General features: G+C 44.5%; 1 protein-coding gene across 8 annotated transcripts in view; it reads left to right on the top strand.

Annotated features, from left to right (window-relative positions):
- The window catches only part of ANK3 (ankyrin 3), a 381,671-nt gene extending 360,870 nt beyond the window's left edge, over positions 1–20,801 (top strand). For 3 of the 8 annotated variants that reach the window (XM_063337716.1, XM_063337714.1, XM_063337719.1), the window contains 5 exons: positions 1,875–2,253; positions 14,197–14,280; positions 14,406–14,465; positions 16,206–16,298; positions 19,395–20,801. In XM_063337716.1, the coding sequence (XP_063193786.1) occupies positions 1,875–2,253; positions 14,197–14,280; positions 14,406–14,465; positions 16,206–16,274 (592 nt within the window). In that variant the 3' untranslated portion in view covers positions 16,275–16,298; positions 19,395–20,801. Of the gene's footprint in view, positions 1–1,874; positions 2,254–5,957; positions 6,051–14,196; positions 14,281–14,405; positions 14,466–16,205; positions 16,299–19,394 lie in introns of all 8 variants that reach the window. The other 5 variants (XM_063337718.1, XM_063337720.1, XM_063337713.1 and 2 more) reach the window with 4 other exon arrangements.

Genomic DNA, 20,801 nt, shown 5'->3' with positions numbered 1-20,801 from the left:
AGAAAAAGTAATGGTTGACTTGACTTGGCCTCAGACTTATCTGTCTTTAAAAATGTATATTTATCAGGTTTCATTCTTAATATAGGTATTTCAGAATTAGTTTATATTCTGTTTAGTGGATCATACCACTATTCATGTTTTTTATCTTGTGTATTTCCATTTTTAATTCATCTAACTGATGCATAGATGTAACTGAAATTGAAGACTATAAAATGTACGTTATCTGAAACCAGGATACTACATCACTCTTATTTCTTGAGTACCTTTTTAGCAGTCACCCTTTTCATTGCGTCTCTGTGCCTTCCCTCAGATAGTCGTTACTTTTTCCATAAGCCAATTTTTAAATTTTCACTGGTTTTATAACGCTTACTTCAAGCATGTTTTGTCATGCTGATTTACTAGACTTTTAAAAAGAAGAGTTACAAGGCATAAGAAGGTAAGAATGGAGATACCAAATCCGTCTAGTCCTACATGCTGCCTCCCAACAGTGACTGCAGAGGATGCTCAGGGAAGGAGGAGAGTGGATGCATACGCTCTTTTCCCCCCGGTACTTTCCCAGGCTCCCCTTGCTTTCAGCATAAGGACCTGCTCAGATGGAGGGTTTCTCCATATTTATCCTCAGTGCATTTCTCTTGCATGAGCTTTTCCAGCCTCCCCTTGGACCTACTTAAGCTTTCAGCATTCACAATATGTGTTGCTGTGTTCAGTCTTACCGGTACCCACTGGGTGAAGAGCTCCTGCCTGCCTTTGTTTTGAACATGCCTCCCATGATTCCTAATTGGAGGAGTCAGGTCTGCATGAGCTGTAAATCAGCAGAGAATGATTATCTGCAGAGTGATTATTTGTCTGTCAGCACTTTACGTCCTTTGCAGCTTTGACTCAGGATGTTTTAAGGTTCCAGGTAGCATTAGATGCTCTGTTATTGAATCCAGTGGGAATTTGGCCATCGATTTCAGCAAACTGTTTTTCAGGGCTGTAAAAGCACTTGATCTACTACTGATGTGATTTCTGTTCCGTTAAGCAAGCATTTTATATTGTGTTAAATTAAGTAAAATAGAGCACTTCTAGAAGGAAAAGGGCTTCCTTAAGAAGATAACTTATCCATTTTTAACTAGATTAATTCAATTTGCTATCTTTTATTAGAGTTTTGCCAGCAAACAGCTATAGAATTTTCACATGTACAGTCACAGTGCTTAACTGAAAGCAAGCAAAAATGCAAAAGAGAAGAAAACCGTGCATCAGAAGTGCAGGTTAAACCTGTCCGTAGTTCATCTGAGGCAAAATTTTGGTCAGCTTTTCATCTTGTAGTAACCGTCCTTGCCTTTGGCTTTGTGTATTATTGAAAACTCTGCACTGTCTAAGGATTTATTTTCAGATACCAATATTTTTTAAAAGGCATGACTTATCTGGAGTCCAGATACTGTAGTTGGGGGGAAAAACAGCATTAATTATTTGATCATTACTGGTAATTGCACAGTAGCAGTTACTTTCATCACCTCCTTGGTTAGAGAGCAGATTAAAGAATTAGTGCCTCGTGAATTTATCTCGTGATTATACATGGGAAATGGTAGGTTTTGTGTATTTTTATTTCTCTTTTTTCCACTCCCTCCCCACCCCCAAAAGAGGAAGGGGATTAACATAAAACATTTGGCCTTTTTTCCAGTGTTCACCATATTATCTGAAGAGATACCATGATGCAGAAGACAAGGCTATTAAATAGATTGATGTTTGCAAGCTGAATTTAAAATTTTACTTTTCTCTGTCTGAAATGTATGTGCTAAGAAGGAAGGCTCGGTAAGAGGCTCTGTGCTTTGCCCTTTTGCCTGTGATTTAAGCACTGAATGGCTGTCTGTTCTTTTTCCTTTTGCTTGTAGCTCGGACCAATGTAGGGATTCTGTTACCTCATATGTCAAAGGAGAAGCAGGGAAGCCAGAAACAAATGGAAGCCTATCCGAATCCACAGCAGAGACGAAAAGTAAATCCTACATCCAGGAATCTTTAAACGATGTGGGAAAACAAAGTGACAAAGATGCCCTAAAAACAAAGCCCCAGATTTCAACTGGTACTGATGAGCAAACGTTATCATCAACAGCATATCAGAAATCTTTGGAAGAGACTAGCAAGCCAACAACAGAAGGCAGCAAAACATCTGTGCCTGTCAGTGTGAAGAAGATGAGCTGGAGTACTTCTGAGGATGGCAAGCCAAGAACAAGCATCCAAGAGGAGGAGGGAGCAGTAATGTCTGAACAGAAGGTACAGTATGTCCTGTAATTATTAGCTGTGTGAGGAGTCCCTATTGATTGACAAGTTGCTTGACATAATTTTTTGTAAGACTTGTAATGTTGTTTGTGACAGAGTTGTTTTGACTTTTTTTTTATGCTTCTTTATACCTTTTCTATTTATTGCTAAATTAAGAAAAATGGAAGTTAGTGGAAATTTATATTCCCTGGTGCGAACAGAATGAGGTGGAGTCGGGGCAGGCAGAGGAGCTGAGCAGGGCTGCATAATCCTCTGCCTGACTGGCCTGGCCCCGCGCCCTGGAAGAGGTTGGAGCAGCTTCTGGGACCGCTGTCCCGCATGGCTGGGGAGCAGGCACCTTTCCTGCCCTGACATTCCACCTGTGCAAACTGTGCCAGACAGCTCAGCTGTCCTCCATCTGTTTTGAGTGAGGTGATGGCACTGGTTTTCCTTCTTTTTGTGACATTGAAGTGAGCAAGGAGATATGGGGACTCTTTAGCCCCTCTCCAGCTCCTTGTCCCCAACACTCCCTGCATTTTTTTTTTTACTCAGTTAAATTGCAGGAAAATAAATTTGGGGTAATATTTAATCTCCTCCTCCTGTTTTTTGTTTCACCGCCTCATTCATCCCAACTCCAAAGTGCACCCAGCCAAGAGGAATCAAAGGATTTCTAAACGTGTAAAGCACTTTTCCAGGTGGTGGTTCTTCTTAAAATGCTGCTGAGAGGCTCCCCTTCATTTCTACCTTGCCCGACTTGCACATCCTTAAATGCAGAACCTCAGTTGTAACTTGTTTTCTGATGATGAAGATTTTAATAGCTTTCTCAGTTGCTTATATTTATTTCCCAGAAGCTTAAAAGTAAAGTTGATTCAAAGAACGGCTTATAGCCCCGTAGCTGCATGCACCTCACACCCCAGCAGTAGGAGGGTTGCCACGGAACAGACAACAGAGCGGGCAGTGAACTAGGCTGAAAAAGGGAGTTGCAGAGTTTCTTCTACATTATTCTCTCTGCTGAGATTGTCTTTTCCTGAGCGTAATACAGGAGGAGATTATAACTTCTGGAAGGGAGGCATTTCAGTAGAACTGCTTCAACATGAGATAGCTTTTTTTTTTTTTTTTTTTTTTTTTTTTTTATTGTAGCATAATAAAAATGTTGGCTGTGGTGGGCTGCAATAAATCATTCAGGTTTAAATTAGTTCATTTTAAACTATTCTTTCGATTATACAACCAAGAGTTCTTTTACTAGATGGTAACATAATCAGTCTCAGCAGTTATGCAGCATATGATTGTTATTATCTTGTTATTAGTTCGTGACACAGTTGAAGCAGTGAAGATCTTTCCTAATGTTCACTAATTACTGGAATACTTAAAAAAATGTAAGAGCCTTCTGCAAAGGCAGTTAAAGGCTGATGGCAGAATTCCTTTCGTGTCAGTAGGCTTTGGGGCAGACCTCGGGCTGGTATTATTGTGCTCAGTTTAAAATGCAGGGATAAACGTAGATGCACAGTGTAACGTTCTGAGGGTGTGCAACAGAGCTGCGCTTCCCCCTCTGGATTCCCATCAGCGAGAAACTAAGTTGTCATCTACTTTTCTGTTCTCTTTACTTTTGGATATCCCATCTGGATTGGGAAGAATAAGCGCGTGCTCATCTTATGCATGCTTTTTGCACTATTTTTGCCTTATCAGTAAAGGGTGATAATCTTATCTTCTAAATAACAAGTCTTTTTATAGACACGATCTCTGAATAAACTAGTATCGGAAAATAATGTGATTTCTAAATGTGGATCTCTCACAAAGCCTGAATTTGGTAACAAACTAGCGTTTGTTAGAATGACAAGAATTCTTCTAATATCTTGTCAATATTTCTTCAAGAATATCTTTGAAGTCAATAGTTTAATTACTACACAGTCCAATCCATGGTGAGACACTTCATGCTGTCATGAAAACACAAAGAGAATTTCAACTGCAAGGCGTTCTTCAGAAATGCTCCATAAAGAGAAACGTATGGAAGAAACATATTTATTTCTGTGGAAAGAAAGGGGGAACAAACTAAAGTTACTTCACAAAGAGATTTTTTTCTGCAACCCATTGGGAAAGAGCTAAGAAGCAATAGTCATCCACCTGCAGGGTGAGGGCTGCGTCAGTGTTTTGGCACACAGTTTGCAACAAGAGATAAACTCAGACGATTGATGTTGGGCTGCTGCCTGGTGACGTGGATGAAATAAATTGTTGGCCTCATCCCAAGTCCACATAAATGCCCAAAAGCTTACAAAAGCAGTGCAGTGACAGTGTAGGCCATATAATTCTCTACCAGTGCCCAAGCATCAGATTCCAGTGATCTTTTTAAATGAGTGGAGTGCAGCACAGTTGCTCTGTTATCCCAAAGAGGGTGATGTCCACCGTGTGGTTGACGTGACATCCAGCAGCAGAATTCCATCACAAAATAAACCACTTGAATCTGTTTATTAATAATAACTCTTCTTCCAAAACCTTTGTGACCTCTGGGAATCTTCTACTTCTTTTTACTTCTTCAGGATAGGGTTGGTTTATAATTTTTTGTATATATATTTGGCTAGTGTCAGAGGACAGCAGGAGACTTTACGTGCAGATGAATACTGTTATGCTGCCCTAAATGCTTTTTCTTACATAGTCCTTTTTCTTCTCCACCCACCTATGCCTGCTCTTATTTTACACATCATTTCTGAGAAATTCATCTTGTTTGGGACGTCTTGGGCCAGATTCAAGAAGAGAAACAGAAATGCAGTTAGCAATATCCACTGTTCATGACTTAAAAATCAGTTTGGGGCTGTCACTGAGTAATTACAGAGAAAATTTTCCATCTTCTCTGTTCAGAAAAGGATTGGTTCACCCAAACATCACGTGAGAAGGGCCTCTGCCCTGTGTCCCTCACACACATAGGTGTGAAGCCCTCTGCCAGGCATGTGCACGCAGAGCTGCCCAGCACCCAAGCTGCAGAGCTCCTTGTGTTTCGGAAGGGAAAACATCGGGGCTGTCAGAGGGCTCCAGGTCAGAGTTAGATGCCTGTGTGTGGCTGTGGTACCTCCCGGCACCAAGCTGAGAGCAGCGTCAGGCCGTTCCCCCTCACCCTGAACTGAGATCTACTGGTTCCCTCCTTAAAAAAATGCAGAATGATGGTACTTCACACTACAGTTTTGCTACTCAAAAGCAGATAAATACTGAGCAGGAAAGCCGTTTACGTGGAGAAGCTCTTCAAAATGCTTATATGTAATCTTCTTTGTGGAGGTGCTCCACTGAATCTTTCTGTGTGACTGTCGTCTTTCTTTAGGAGGGAATGCATTTCCCATGCCTTGTCAATCTGTGCAATTCATTTGCAACGTTAACTTTTGAGGAGAAAAAAGCAAGCAGTTATGAGAAGGGGTTTTTTGTACTTAAAATTTTGAACAACCACGTAAGATGTAGAAATTCCACAGGTCAGATGCATTCTAAATACCGTTTTCTAAGACTTAAGAGCTGCTGAAATATTCCGTACCTGGTGTACTTACCAAGCTACAGCATGTCAAAGAGCAAAAAGGCCTCCTCCCACCATATACTTTAAGAGCAAAACTGTGAGTCGTCATGTGTGTAATAGAAACAGGAAAAACACTGTCCATGATAACCTCTGTTTTCTTCTAGTCCTGATCAGCATGTTCTTGTCTTTCAAATGTGCTGTTCAAATGTACTAAAACTGCATTTATTAGGAATGTAGTGACAGTGAGATTGACAGTGATTCGAGCTCAGATGAGGAGCAGAGAATTACAACAAGAGTTTATCGACGGCGCTTGATTCTGAAGGTATTTTGTGATTTGCATTCCTGAGGCAACGTTGGCATGGACGTGGGTTTGGACTGCTGTGTCAGAATGTCGGTTTTGGCATAGTGGAGTCCCTCTGGTAGTGGCGCTTTCCGCTACCAGTATGTATTTATAACCAAGTGCTAGGTGGCCTTTCCTTGCTTAACCCAGAGGTTTATGGTTGTCTTCTGCTGGGAAGCAACCGTGCTGCATGGCATGTCGTGTCCTTCACTGCCGCGGTTTTGCATGGCATCTTAAAGACTACAGCTAGATGCAGTGTGTTGGTCTGATGTAGAGCAAAATGAATTGCAGGCAGATACGGGTGACTTTTTTTTTTCTTTTTTTTTTTTTATTTCCCTAAAAATATTCTAAATTACAAATTTAAAAATTGCAGGAATGTACAGGAGTGGGATATAGGAGCGTATGAGCCCTGTAGTCTGGTTGAAACTTGTGGTCCTAAGTGCTTAATGTGTTCTGGAAAACCTCCTCAAAACAGCAGATGATCACGATTTAAAACCTACCAAAGTTAATAATAGCCTTTGCATTGCCTTCAGTAGGCTTTATTTAGTATATTTATTTACAGATGGCCTTTATTTACAGCACAATATACTTTATATACTGCTAACAACGGCATCGTCATATAAATAATTGCATTTGCCCTCATATTTTTTCTTGTATGGTCACATAGTATGCTATTATTTGCCTGCAGCATCTAGCATAAGAAAATAATTTTGCATTGGAAACCATTATGTTAATCCCTCAGTAACTTACAGGATCTATTAGATTCTTATTAGAAAATCAGGTGGTCAAGCCATAAAAAAGCCAGCCAGCCACCATAGTGCTATTCCAGCACTAGCTGGGTTTGCCTAAGATACAGTGGTTACTTTAGGAAGGATTTGTGGCACTCCGGTTGCACATATCTATCTAGCTGTTATTTGCAAGCTCTGTGGAGAAGAGCGGGCACAGAGGCAGCGCACCGTTGGTATAATGCGTGGCAGGTAGGCTGCTCTGCACGGCCACTGGTCTCCCCAAGACACAGATGCTTTCGGAAAAGGCAGGATGACGTTTCTGACTGTCTTGGCCCTGAATTTCTTCAGTATACTGTTTGTGCTCCTATTTGGGACAAGGCAGGAACTGCAAAAACGAGCTCAGTAGAAGCAAATATTTTGTCCAATGTCTCATCTTTACAAGCAAAACCTCCTGCCTTCCATGAAAGGCGCTGGGCAGGTTGGGATCTAACACTTCATCGGTCATTCCCTCTGCAGATAAGGCATGACTGGTCAGAAACAGGAATGCGGCTTCTCTTTTCACACAGGGCAGGTGGCCTGGGGGTGGTTACAGACCCTCCAATGCTATAAGGGCGTTTCTGGTAAGACATAAAGTATCTGTGTGCTGAAAGTTTTAAAGACCGCACAGTTTCCCTGTGGCTGAGGGTCCCCCACCCAGTTCATGTGTGAACTACTTCAGTGTCCCCTGGTTTGGAGTCAGGAAGTGTCGGAGTAGAAAAGAGAAAATATGTTAAAGGCAGCCTTCACTTGCTTTCCAAGTACATCCGCTGGGTTGAGAGAAAGGCACAGCAACTTGTTTTTAAATGTGGAGGTACAATTTGGGGTTGAACTTTTAACAGGGCAGCGGTAAAGTAGCGTATATAGTGTTGTAACGCACAGCCAGGGCAGCTGCCATGGGGAGGGCATCCATGGTGAGCGGAGGCAGCTGAACCTGCCCTCTTGGGAATGTGTCTGACCTGAGCTGGGTTAGAGGTCTCTTGATTAGAAAACACATGTGATGCTTCTGTCATTTTCTGATGATTTACAGCTTCTTTTTTATCCCCCACTCTGCATCTCAAGACAAGCTTAAGACAAGAAAAAATTTCAAAGCAGCACTCATCAGTCCTTTTAGAGAAAGAGTTTGATAGTGGCACCAACCATTTCAATAGGAGTATTTTGATCATGTAAAGTTCATGAAATGGTGGTATGAAATGGAAGGATCGAGCTTTAACATCGGTAGGGACCCAGACTGGATTCCTGGGAGCACAGGTTCAGTCTGGGTGAACTGAGATCCCTGCGAGAGCCATGGGCAAGCTAAGGAATGGCTCCTCGTTCAGGGACTCAGGATATAGTGCTCCGAGGCATGGAGCAACGCTGTCAGCCTCCAGAGTAAAAGTAATCCCCCTGTTTCTGCCGCAGGGCCCCAAGCAGTGGTGGGGAGCAGCGGGCTCTCGCCAGCCGGTGCCTGAGTGCCCGGCCCCGGTGCCCTCTCCAAGGCCTGCTCCGAGCGGGGCTGGCACGGAGCAGGAGCAAGAGGGGAATCAGGCTCTCCTACGTCTGTGTTTTCTGACATTCCTGGCCAGCCAAATAGTTGTTAAGGGGCGATGCAGAGTAGAAGGCAGGGACATTTTTCCCTGTCCTGCAGGCAGCAGGCCCATCACACACTGACGACGAAATGCCCTGGTGCTTTTCTGCCATCCCACCTGGACCACAGCAGTACTTATCCCATACTGTCTTATGTTATGGGTACTTAGGAGCCAGCCCTAGAAATCTTTGTTGAGCTTGCATTCGCTGGAGTAAAAACTGTTTTGAACATAGGGAAAACCTGGGCACAGGCTTCATAAATGGCTGGCAGCGCTGTGCCGCGCCGAGAGCCTGCTCTGCTGGCTTGTGCCAACAGCAGCAGTGGGCAGGGGACGAGGGCGCGCTTGGGCAGAGCTGCACATGGGATCTGCGTTGTTTCGCCGTAGCGTATATTCATTACTGCCCGCAGGTTGCATTAAAAGCAACATCCCTCGCATAGCCTGCAGGGCTAAAGTTTGGTAACGCCAAAACCTTGAGGATAAATGGAGTCCTGTGGAAAAAAGACTTTGCCTATGTGCCTCCACAGCTGCTGTCAGGGCGGAATTGCTTCATTACCTTTGTTCTTCTTTCCCAACTTGTTTTTCCTTTCAGCGCTGTTCGGCATATTTGCTAACACTATTATTTCCGTTTAACTGCTACCTTAGCTCTCTGTCCTGGCCCAAATACGGAGAAAGGCTTTTCTTTCCCCCGGAGGTATTTTCCCAGCAGCCTGAGAGCCGAGTCCTGTCAAGTGTTCAGCACTCTCCACCACATTCCCATGGGATTTAGCACTTCAGAGGGCTGAGCCCATAAAACCAGACAAGCAAGGACTGATGCCCATTTCCACATGCAATAGGATCGTATTCTAACCTCAAGGTAGCGCAGATGTTTTTGTTTTTGCTTCCTTTTCCCCTCTTCTGCTCACATGGCGCATTGATGGGATGGGGCATTGCAAAAGAAACGGGGTTTTATGGTAGCACAGGAATGCGAGCAATTAGCACACAAGGGAAAAATAAAGAGTGCTGCCACAATGTGCACATTCAGAGCCTGATCCAAAGCTCCTTTTATTCAGTCATGACAGAAATCAGTGTCTAAATTTTCATGCTTTTTCAGAGGTTGTTAAATCTTTCATGGGTACAAATTTTTGGCAAAAACTGTTTAGTAAGATTCTTGCCAAAAGGTTTATGGTAGAATTTTGTAATGGAAAATAAAACAGATTTCTAAGCAGGGGTTGTTCAAATCTGATGTCATTTTGTATCTTGTACTTTTGTTATTTCTTGCCAATTTTTATTAAAGATTTATTTGTCTCTTTCTGTGCATTTTGCCCACGAAAACCCCCATTACCGATTGCAGAGGGTTTGGTTCAGCCTGCACTGGAGGAGAGACCCGGAAGCCTGAGCGGCAGTCAGTCAAAACTAGAACCAGCAGCTTTCGTGGTCTTATTATGAGGAGGGAACTTATTTATGGAATGTGAAAACGTGGCCATCCTGTAGGTGAGAATAGTTACGGGCCTGTGCCCCATGTAAGGCGCCCAGGAAGTGTTTCCATTTGTGTATTCAGCTGGGTGTAGCCTCTCCGCTGCCATCGCTCGTCTCTCCCCAGCTCTCAGAGCTGCAGAATTGCCCTGCTCCGTAAGCACCCTCACCCCAGGAGGCACCGGCAGGGTGGGAGCTGCCAGCCTCACTAAGGTAACACAGAGGTAAAGTAAAACACAGACACAGGTGCCGTTATAAGGTCTGTTCATCATGTGGTGCTCCATGCCACGAGCAGCAGACCTATGACCCAGCTCCCGATGTTGGAGTATACTCTGCCCCGTTTGTGGCACCGTTTCCTTTCAGGTCTCGTTGGCTTGCCTCTTGGTTTGTTGGGTTTGTTTCCCCCCCGCTATGGCTTTAGCAATCCATCTGCAAACAAGCGAGAACAGACTCAGCACAGGCGCAGGCAGAGAGTCGTGGCATCTGATTAACAAGGACTCCCTGAGTAGGCAGAACTCGCTAATGAAAATGACCTTAATGAAAGATGTTTGTTTCTACTGCCACAGAGGCTTGAGACCCCAAGGAGAGCGAGGCGCAGCTGCTGTTTATGCATTACAAGAATGTGATCTTGAGACCGAAAGGATTATGTCTTGATGGTGGCTTAGGCCAGTAAGGGAAGAGGTCTGGGTGCTCTGCGCAGCTCCTGTTCCCATTGCAGCATTGCCCCTGGTCTTTGGCGAAATGAGATGTGTAGGATCTTTCCGTCTTGCTTATTTCTGTCTACTTTTAAATTTCTTTTTATCCATCTGGGTAAGAGACATCCAGCCACACCTTTTTTTCTCCACTGTTACAACAACACTAGATGTATAGGAGGAATAAAAGGGACTATTATCCCTCTAGTAACAAAACAAACATGAAGGAAAACCAGAGCTCTGACAAATCTGCAGTGAACTTTGGCACAATGCTGCAACACCAACTGTATAACTCTATTTATCTGGAGGTCCCTGGGAACACCCATAATCTGCAAATAACTGTTAAGAAAATCAGTGGTGTTGGCGGGAGGCTTTGAGGAAGCTGCTCTTTGCTTCTCCTGCCCTGGAGAGCCGCAGAGAGAGAGGATACCAGCTGGTTTTGGCAGGACTACACTCCAGCGAGCAGGGTGACATTAAAGCACTCTGCTTTGCAAAGCTTCCTGGCATGTTCTGGGGCTGAGGCTTGCAGACCGCAGCCTTTGTATGCTTTAGTCCCAGGGATATAACCGAGCTGCCAGTAATCGCGGTATTAAGTTTTCTCCCTGCCTTTCTAAAGCTCTTGGTATTGTGACAGTGATTTCAACTGGTCAAGGGTAAAATGAAGCCCGCATAAGTATGATGCAGCAGAAAGAATTTTATTCTTTCTCTGTGACGCAGATGCACCAGCTTTGTGTTTAAAAACGGCTTTTGTTGACAAGGTCATCTAATGTGCCGTTCTAACCCAAAGCGGGTTTGAGATCTGACAAGTAAAACTGCCAGTGGGTAAGGTTTTTTTTTTCCTAGCAAACATCCGTCTTTATAACTGCATAGGATTAGAAACGTCAGTAAATCAGATCTACCTCCTGCCAGTTGTGGGCCCTCCTGCAATTTGTTTAACTACCCACCAGCAAGAGAACTGTGAAAGCTGGATTTCATGCGTGCAGACTGCTGAGTATTTACGGCTTTTATCCTTAAATTGGGCTTAAAGGAGCATGTAGCTAATTAAAAACCAAGATTCACCATACCTTTAAAACTGTGTTTTCTTCCAAGAGACATCTTTCAGTGCATCGGTACCTTTTTAATTTTAAAGCTGAACCCAGTAATTCTTGCTAATTTGTTTTAAGGAACAACCTTGCTCATAGCGGCCGTGAGGAGGCAAAGGCCCAGTGCACGCAAGCAGCACTGGCATGCCGGGGAGACTGGTGGCCTTCCTGCTGGCCATGTGGTTTTATTTCTGGTTTTTATTGTAGTGACTTTGGAGATGCTGTTCGTGAGAGGGAACCTCTTCGTACCTCTGGGCTCCACGGGGTGGGAAGGGTGTCTGGGGCAGGGTTCCCTCCTGTCCCTTAGGGCACCACGTGGGAGCTTACTGGGGAGTCTCTTAGGCTAGGAAAGAAACCATGCAGCCAGTTCCCTCCCCATCTGCTATGCTTCTGATTAAAGTATCGTGTCTCCGGAATCAGGATTTCCCCCCGCTTCATTGTGGCTGGGAAGCCCCACAGGTTTCAGTTCCCCGAACCTTTACCCGTTCCTCGCCCCCCGCCGCAGCAGCCGTTCTCGTTTCTGCTCTCACTCATGAGAAAGGAAGGAGCAGGCTGCAGCACGGGGGCCCCACTCACCAGGGGGACCAGCCCCTTACTTCCCTCCTCCTCCCCTCCGTGCACAGGCAGGTCTGTCGTTTCTCCTTCCCGTGACCCCTCAGCAGAGTCCTTCTGGGGAATGAATTGTGGGGGCCCAGCCCGGGCCCCATCTGAAGGCTTCAGCAGCTGTTGTTTCTGCTGTGCCTCTTGTAGGGATGCCACCGTGCCTGGGCTTGGGGACCTCAGCTAGGTCCCTTCAGCCCCAGGTGTATCTCAGACGTGGGACCTCATCCTTACATCCCTACACAGTGACATCCGCAGGGCTGCGGAGCCTGCCCTTCCCTCGGTGATGCTTCCTGAAGCATCGAAGTTCAACATTTTTCAGAGCTTATATATAGCCTGTGAAAGTGTGGGGAAAAAAGACATGTAAAATGCTCGAAACTCTTTAATTACTTAATTATCAGGCGGTGATTTTGATACAGCTTTCAATATTAATTAAGCAAAAATTCTGCACTTGTGAATAATGAGAAATGCTGATGGGGGCTCTGCTCTGCGGTACTGCCCTCCGGCTCCTGCCCGCTCCGGTCCCTCCAAAGCGAGGGAAATGGAAAAAGCTTGGCTGTAGAAAAGCCCGCAAATGGCTTGTAAACAAAATGAAAGGTTTATTTGGTTTAGAGCTTAGAAATGGCATACAAACCTAATATTACAATGTACATATTGAAAACGCCGTGTTTGTAGGGGCACCAGTTAAAAAAATAAACATGGCATCACTATATTTGTCCATTATAGAGCTGTGCCAGGAACTTACCTAGACAACTATGTAGCGTATAGACCACAGGAAATAGGAATTATATTTACCCTGTGCTGCTTAGTATGTGGAAGCATTATGAAAGCTGGATGTTGAGCTGTAATAATCTCATTTCAACTATTATTTTGTTGTTAATATTGATATGTTTTATGCAATGTTTGTTTCTGCTTCCTCCCTCTACTTGTCATTTTTTCCGTAGGGGCTTGAGGGTGCGGGGAGAAGAAAAGGTTTAAGGATTTTGTTGCCTGTTTAAAGGGTTATTTGCTTACATGTAGAAATTTTTCATATGTAGGCCAGCTACATTATGATTATATTTATTTTATTTATATGAAATAAATAAGCACAGACAATGGATATTTTTGAAGCATCGAATGCAGTGCTTTCTTCAGCATCCAGGTTTGGAATCATGACTTTAGGAGGTAAAATTGTCAATGGTCATCTGGGACATAAGTTCATGACTGCCAGCCAGCCTTAGACTCTAAAGCGACATCATTTATTTATAATTTGAACAATAATTCTTGTAGTGGTATTAAGTCACTAGCATAGCAGTTAGGAAACTGCTTTTACATTTATTTATGCTGGGCCTATAAATTCCTGGTACTGCAAGAAGCTGATGTCAGTAAGCGGTGCACCGGGCTGCCGAGGCTGCTCGGCGGGTCAGTGGGCGTTACCGTGCTGGAAAAATGTCACGTAAGATACCTTTCCTCCATTCTCTAAATGCTGAGAAATCTTGTCTTCTGTGCCTGTGTTTAAGACCTTGATGTTTAGCAAGCTGTAGGCAGAGCGGTCTTTTTAACTCCCAATTTCCCCCCACCTTGTTTTGGTGTTAGACCATGTTTCTGTGTGTGCTGGGGGCTGAGCAGCTGTGAAAAGCTAATGGATGGCTGATGAGAGATTATATCCTCATGAATTTGTGCCTCCATCTCGTAGGACTCAGACTTGACCGCGAGATGATTTGTTGCCCTGAGAGCTTCATGTCATGAATTAGTTAATAAGAGCAATGGGTTAGAAGCTCACGACAGGCTTTAAGGACACGTTCTGTAGAATAAATGCACAGGTATTGGCATGCTAAATGAGCAAGGCTTTCATACTAGTTGTGTGACATAAAGCAAACTGTTACATAAAGTTGAAGCTGGCATGTGCTTGTTGCTTGGATTGCTGTGGAAATCTGTGTGGGTTTGGCAGGATGTAGGCTATATCGCTAATCTTATAACACGTTCTTTAGGGTGAGGAAGCAAAAAACATTCCTGGTGAATCTGTAACAGAGGAGCAGTTTACCGATGAAGAAGGCAACGTCATCACGAGAAAAGTAATCACGAATTACATCACCGCTCTTGAGTCTTTGTATTCAAGTAACTTCTTTTAACATACTTTCTCCATTTAGAAGCTAGGGGAAAAAAAAAATCGATACTTTTCATCTATTGCTTCCCACAGATCACCCGGAAGGTAGTAAGACGCGTTGTTATCCCCCATGAGAGGAAAGTTGGTGAAATGGTAATGGAATGGGGACTACCAGGAAATAACAGTAGACGCGGAGGGTGGTGGTGACTGCTAGAAAGCGCTGCTAAAGGGCTGGAGGTTTGCATTTAACAAGAAGCCTTGGCAAAGTGCGGTGCTTGCGGTTATTGACAAGTTGTGTGTGTGGGTGAGGGGCAGGGGGCTCTCTCTGGGCAGGGGCTGGGCCGAGGGCACCCAGCTGAATTCTGTCGGCACAGAAGCACTAGGGTCCGTTTCTGCGTAACAGGCTGCAGGCTTAAACCATAGGTTGGGGCTTATTTTGTGCCGTGTCTGCAGGTTTGGTTAAGCCCTTGCAGATTTTGTGCCTTACACCCGTAGGTGTAGCGTGTTGCTTTTTCACCAGCACAAAGGAATGAGCCGCAGTCGGGTCCCCACCGGCCTCTGGCTCACCTGCGTAACACCCCTGTGCCTCCGACTGAGGGTTTGCAGGGCTCGGGGGAACGTACCCGAGCAGTGGTACCCTTTACAATCCAGCACCGAGGCAGGATCTTGTCCCTGGGAATTAAAATCGGATGCCCTTCTGCAGGGCCGGACTGTACCCAGCTGCAGCACCCCCAAAAAGGAAGCAGGGCAGTGGGGAGGGCAGCCTGCTGCGCCCCGGCCTGGGGCTGTCCCCTGTCCCAAGGAGGTCCCCACCGCTGGGGACAAACGGCTTCAGGGGAGCTCATGCCTTGTTCCCCAGCGCATGGCCCTGGGAGGTCTCTGCTCCAGTAAAAGTTGTCATTGGGGTTAATGGAATTTTTCTCTGAGTGAAAACAGATTTGGAAACAAAGATAACAAACGCTCTTTATCCGCTGGTAATAAATAAATAAATAAAAATTAAGAAAAAAGGGGAGGAAGGGGTGACACAGAAATAGGAGGGTTGAAACAAACATATTTCCACCCCCTCTTCCATAGTCCTTTATCAGGGAAAAAACAAATCCTGCCCAGCAAAGGGGAAACATTTTCAATTTGCTGCAGCAGATTAGATTAGTCGGAAACTACAAATAGTTACAAATACATCAATGCAGATCACCCAAGGGGTAAATTCTGCCGATAACCACACATAAACAGATGCCTTTCTCTGATGTGAATGAGGCTTGTGATTACTGGAGTATTTATTTTTAGATGATTATTGAGATAATTTTAATGAGCAAAGATGAACTTTATTTTGGGGTTTGCTGTTCTAAAGACCCTGAAACCTGCACTGCTTGTCACTGTCGTTGGTTTTACTTTCTGCGCTGTTTCAGTGGTGGTTTTTGCTGGCTTTCTTCCCTCCTCCCTTTATCGCGTTACTAACCCGCTCACTTCAAAGCACAGATGCTGTGAAACATCATAACGGCAGCCACGGCCTTTGCTGTTGGAAATGTCCACCCATGCCGGCTGAGCCGGGAGGCCGGTTGGGAAAGGGGATTTTCCTTGGCGGTGGGGCTGAATCCCGGTGCAGTTAGTGGCCGGGGCTCTGCCGGGGGCTGCCAGCTGGGCATGGCAGCCCAGGGGCCCTGCTGAAATTGCAGCCCCCTGTTTTCCACTTGAAGATGATATTTCAGGCCTGTGCTTTTGCAGCTCCGCAGAGTGGATAAGTCGATTGTGTGTATCTTTGAAATGAAGTGTTAATGCGATTTAACTGCTTTTTACTTATCCTGTTACAGCAAAATGTGGAGCCTGTTTTGGAAGCAGGTTTATAATTACGAGCACTCTGCAGACTATGTTAACATTGATGCTTTTCCTTTAAAGCAGGGAGAAGCTTATAAGGTCAAAACAAAGAAAGAAGTCAGACACGTGGAGAAGAAAAGTTACTCGTGAAAGCTGAAAGCCGACCACCGAACGGTCAGTGTGATCAATTTTCTTCCATTGCTAAAGCCCGGTGGCAGCAGAGCGCTGCATGGCACGGGGGCCGGCACCTGGCCTGCGCCATGGCTCACCTCTGCTACCTTGGCATGGCTTTCAAGCTGCAAAGCTGAGTAGACGGCCCTTGATCTTGCAAGCAGAAAATGACCTTGAGTTCACGTACAGAAGCTGAGCTTTACTTCTTGGAACATAAAGCAAAGCAGTACTGAGGCATGTGTAAAATTGTGGGGAGTTTTCCAAGTCTAGTGTTTGTAAGCCACGGCACTTTCAACTCCTAAAAGTCAACTTAAAGACAAATAGTGAAGGAACTCCACACCAGTAAATTTACTGGGAGTGAAAGGCTTCTTCCGCTGTCGGGCATGTGATCTGAGGGCAGTTATGCAAGTCAAAGTCCTTGTAAGAGCCAGTGAAGTGTCTCAATATTTGCCAACAAATAATCCTTACCAACTGTTTCTCGTGAATTTTATTGATCCAGCCCTAACGATTGTAACAAAGCAGCAGCTGACAGCGTTAGGGCTTCCCAAACTAAAACCAAACTCACAGACTAAGACCCTGTGAAGCCAGAGGCTGGTGTGTCTAATCACACAGTGATAGTCACACAGCAAATATGCCCATAAATACAGGAGGAGCCAGTCTGTGTCTGTCAGTGCTGGTCAGTCAGTCATGGCTTCAAGCACGTATGTTTACCACGTTCATGTCGTCTTTCTACTCGGAACTTTTCTTAGCTTTGGTGGGTTTTAGGAATTGGGCAGAGGAAGAGTTTATGAACTGCAAGTCTACATGTTATCCTTGTCCTGTACATCTGGTATGGGACTGACTGTGGGATTTAAGAACTGGATAAACAGGACCTGGAAAACACACCGACTAGTGATGTGGAGGTAAAGGACAGAAGCAGAGGCTCTCCTGAGTCACTAGTCCCTTCCGACTGCTGCAATGCAAGGTAGCCCCTAAAGCCACCTGGCCGTATGGGCTTTTTGTGTGTGTCAGTAGTGCCATTTGGGACACGCGGCTCTCGGCGTGTGGGATCTGGCTGAGGGCCTTATGGGATTGAGCCCTAAGGCATGAGCTCTGCGAGGCGACCGGGTGCTTTCATTATCTGGTGAGCACCTCCTGCGGCTGCCTAGCACGACCCCTGAATTCCTGCTTTTCTTGAGAGCCCCGCCACGTGTGCTAATAGAATAATACCACTTCACGTGGCTTGCTGCTCAACACGCTCATAAAATATTTAAAGTTTTGAAAAGGGAGGTGATTCTTTTGACACACCTTTCTCCTTCATGGAGCTCAAGAATATGGAAGGAAAGGAAGCCAAAGGGATGGTGCTGCTTGTATGAAATTGTGTCCCAAGTTGGCTCCCGTGCTTCTCCACTGTCCATCTGGAGGGGAAAATTAGAAATTTGTGAATTTGAAGTCAAGATGGGGCATTGAACCCCATAAGCAGTGCAGATAAAGAGCCTGCCGGCTTACAAGCGTGATGCAACGCACATCAGGGATAAGGGAGAAGCATTTCGTTCTAAAATAAAATGGGATTAGTAAGGCAGTCCTTGCCTCATGTATGAAACGTACTCTGACCTTCAGAAAGGCAGGGTCTGAGTTCCTCGGAACCAGATTTGCTCCCATGACTGCTGATGCATTTCTCCTGTGATTTCCAGTAGGCAGCTCTTCCGTGCTAGAGCCCCTGAGGAACTCGGAGAGTCTTCCTTAGATAATAAATCTTTGCTCGGGGGAGAACTTTGTCTCTTAAGATGTATCTCTGTGGTCTAAACTTTGATATGATAAGCGTGACCAAATGTGCATTAAGTAATTGTGAGCCCAGTCAAGAGCCTATTGAAAACATTTTATTTGAATGCAGAAGTGGATGTATTTGCACAGACAGGGGATTCTGATAGAAACCAGTTTGTTTCTTGATCACAAAAGACAAAAAAAGTCCAGTTTGTGAGGCAGAGGTGTTGCTTTTCCTTTGAATGTTTGAAAAAAAATCACAATGTTAGCTAGATTTTGCTGTAAAAATGTCTTTGTTGCCATTGCAAATAAACCCATTGCGAAATACAGGTTGAAAGGAAAAGCCAACAACTTTTGCATGCAATTCTGCAGGGCGGCACTGTGGGAGCCAGCGTGACTGCTGCAACGTGAGCAGGCGGCTTTTAGCAGCAGGATAGATTTATGACAACCGTAGATGTGGGCAAGGACAGATTGTTTCAGCATAGGAGGAGAGCGTGAGCGCTGTTGGGGAACGCGCGTGGACCCGTGACCTGATTAGTAAACAGGCATGTCCATGCCAGCCTGAATCCCACAGGCGCTGTGCAAGCCGCGCTCCCAAACCGGCTTCCCTGTGCCCAGGTGCTGGGGAGCCCCCAGGTCTTCCAGTTCCCATCCACCGGCATCTTTGTGTCTCTGCTTCCTGCCTCCCTCCTGCAAGGCATCGCTGTTGTGCAACGGATGTAGCAAACTCGTTGTCCTTGCATGCGTGGCTGCATGGCTGTTTTTGGGATGGGGGAGAGCAGGAGCTGGACCCCCGTCTCCTTGGAGCCACTCACGCAAGTCAGGCAGGAGATGGATGGGGCTGCTCCTCTTCCTTGCTTTGTCCTTTGCTGAGCCTCCTAAAGGCTGGACTCTGCATTTCTGGCTCTCCCGGTCACGTTCCCTGAGCGTGAGATGGATGTGCAGGAGTGCAGGTTTTCCAGCGCTGTGAGGATGCTTGCGAACAATAAACAAAACCGTGCTGTGAAAGCAGCAGCGCTCTCGCTCTGGGAGTGACGCTATTTCTCCCGCCATGGGGAGGACCTGTTCCTTGTCATCACCCGACGTGAGGAGCTGGTGCTTTGTCTGGGGCTGTGAAACGCAGCGTGTTGCAAACGTATTTGTAAATCGGTTCACGAGCAACATGGACATCTGCAGCTGCGTTTTGCCTTCATGCTGGGAGCTCGATTAATGTCATTGCCTAGCTAGAACGTGTCTGATTTCTCCTATTGCAGAATTCCATAATGCCAATCAGAACTTTTGTGTTTAGTCAGGGAAAGGCACTAAATTGATTCTAACAAGATCTGAAATGATTTGTGCTATCTTTTCTTTCCGTAGGACTGTGTGCTTTTACTGCCAGTATTCTAGAGGGACGCTCACAGAAGAAAAATCAACAGGAATTAAACATTCACCTATAAAAGTGTGCGTGTGTTTGCTGCTTCCACACATTAACCGCATGGTTTTTATGCAAAAACAAAAACAAACAAAAAAAAAAACAAAAACAAAAAAATTAATTTAGCATGAGCCAATTTACAGAGCATGGAGATTCACGTTCATTCACAGGATTGGAGGGTGCGCAGTTACCAATGCAGTGTATATACACGATGCCATGCTGTTAACAGCTTCTTTCAAGCAGTTTGATGTCATCTCAAAAGAAATAAATTCCTGTGGCCAGAGGGGATGTACGAAGACAAAATGGTTAAACCATGGAAAGACACTAAAATTACTAAAATCCACTACAGCTCGCCTTATTTTTCTTGGACCCAAACTGTCAGGGTATAAAACACTATTTGTTTCTTTTTTAAACATCAATAGTTTTGCTGTAAATAAATAACACTGTATAAATTCTAACAAAATAGAATAAATGTTGATAAGGCACTGCCTTTTCGATCACAAACAGAATATTGCGAATGCATTGAGCAGGCTAGGTGTCTCAAATGGCTGCACCTGCAGGGATATTCTGGGTGTATCTTCACAGATTCTTGTATATTAGCAATTATAATGTTTGTATATGCAAAAACGCTAGCTTGATTTTAAAAAAATCTTTAAAATCTGCTGCAAATTTAAATGATTCCCAAAATGAGGAATTCTGTAGTTCTGTGAAAATTTTTCTTCAGAGTACTAATATTTTGATGCATGTGTTTCACCTTATTTTGATTAAATCTTTTCCAGTTTTGCAGACACTATACCGCAACATGAAAAATAAGATTTTATCTGTAAACACAAAGCCCTTCATCTAATATTTGTTGCTGTTGCCAATTTTTCAATGAAATGACCTAAAACCCATAACATATACAGTAGTTGCATTACGGGGAGGGGGGTGCTATCTGTTCTCGCTTTATAACGGGGGTAATGCTTGCAGCTTTAGAAGTGGGTTGGTGCTCCAAGGAGCACAAGTTTGGGATATTTTTAAATGAACTGAAGAGAAATTATTAGCTAATAGACTGGCAGCACGCTGTAAAATTATTACTGTATTGTGTACTGGCTATAAGATGTAGAATCTTTCGGTAAGCCAATCATCTGTAATCATCCTAGCAGTGTAATATTAGGTTGTTAAGGCTGCTGTGTTTTAAAGGGCATTTTTATTTGGGTTTTGGTGAAATACTTTAATTTGTTGATTATATTCATATGGAAACAGCATTCATTGATAATAGCTCTAATTACATATGTATGAAAACAACAAACACTGGATGATCTAGTTGATTATTTAAGCATAAAATAAATTGTGTTAAAACTCTTGGATAA

This window comes from Chroicocephalus ridibundus, chromosome 6, assembly GCF_963924245.1.
Source record: "Chroicocephalus ridibundus chromosome 6, bChrRid1.1, whole genome shotgun sequence".
Lineage (NCBI taxonomy): Eukaryota > Metazoa > Chordata > Aves > Charadriiformes > Laridae > Chroicocephalus > Chroicocephalus ridibundus.
Note: the sequence above shows the minus strand (reverse complement) of the source record. Positions and strands in the feature narration are given on the sequence as shown.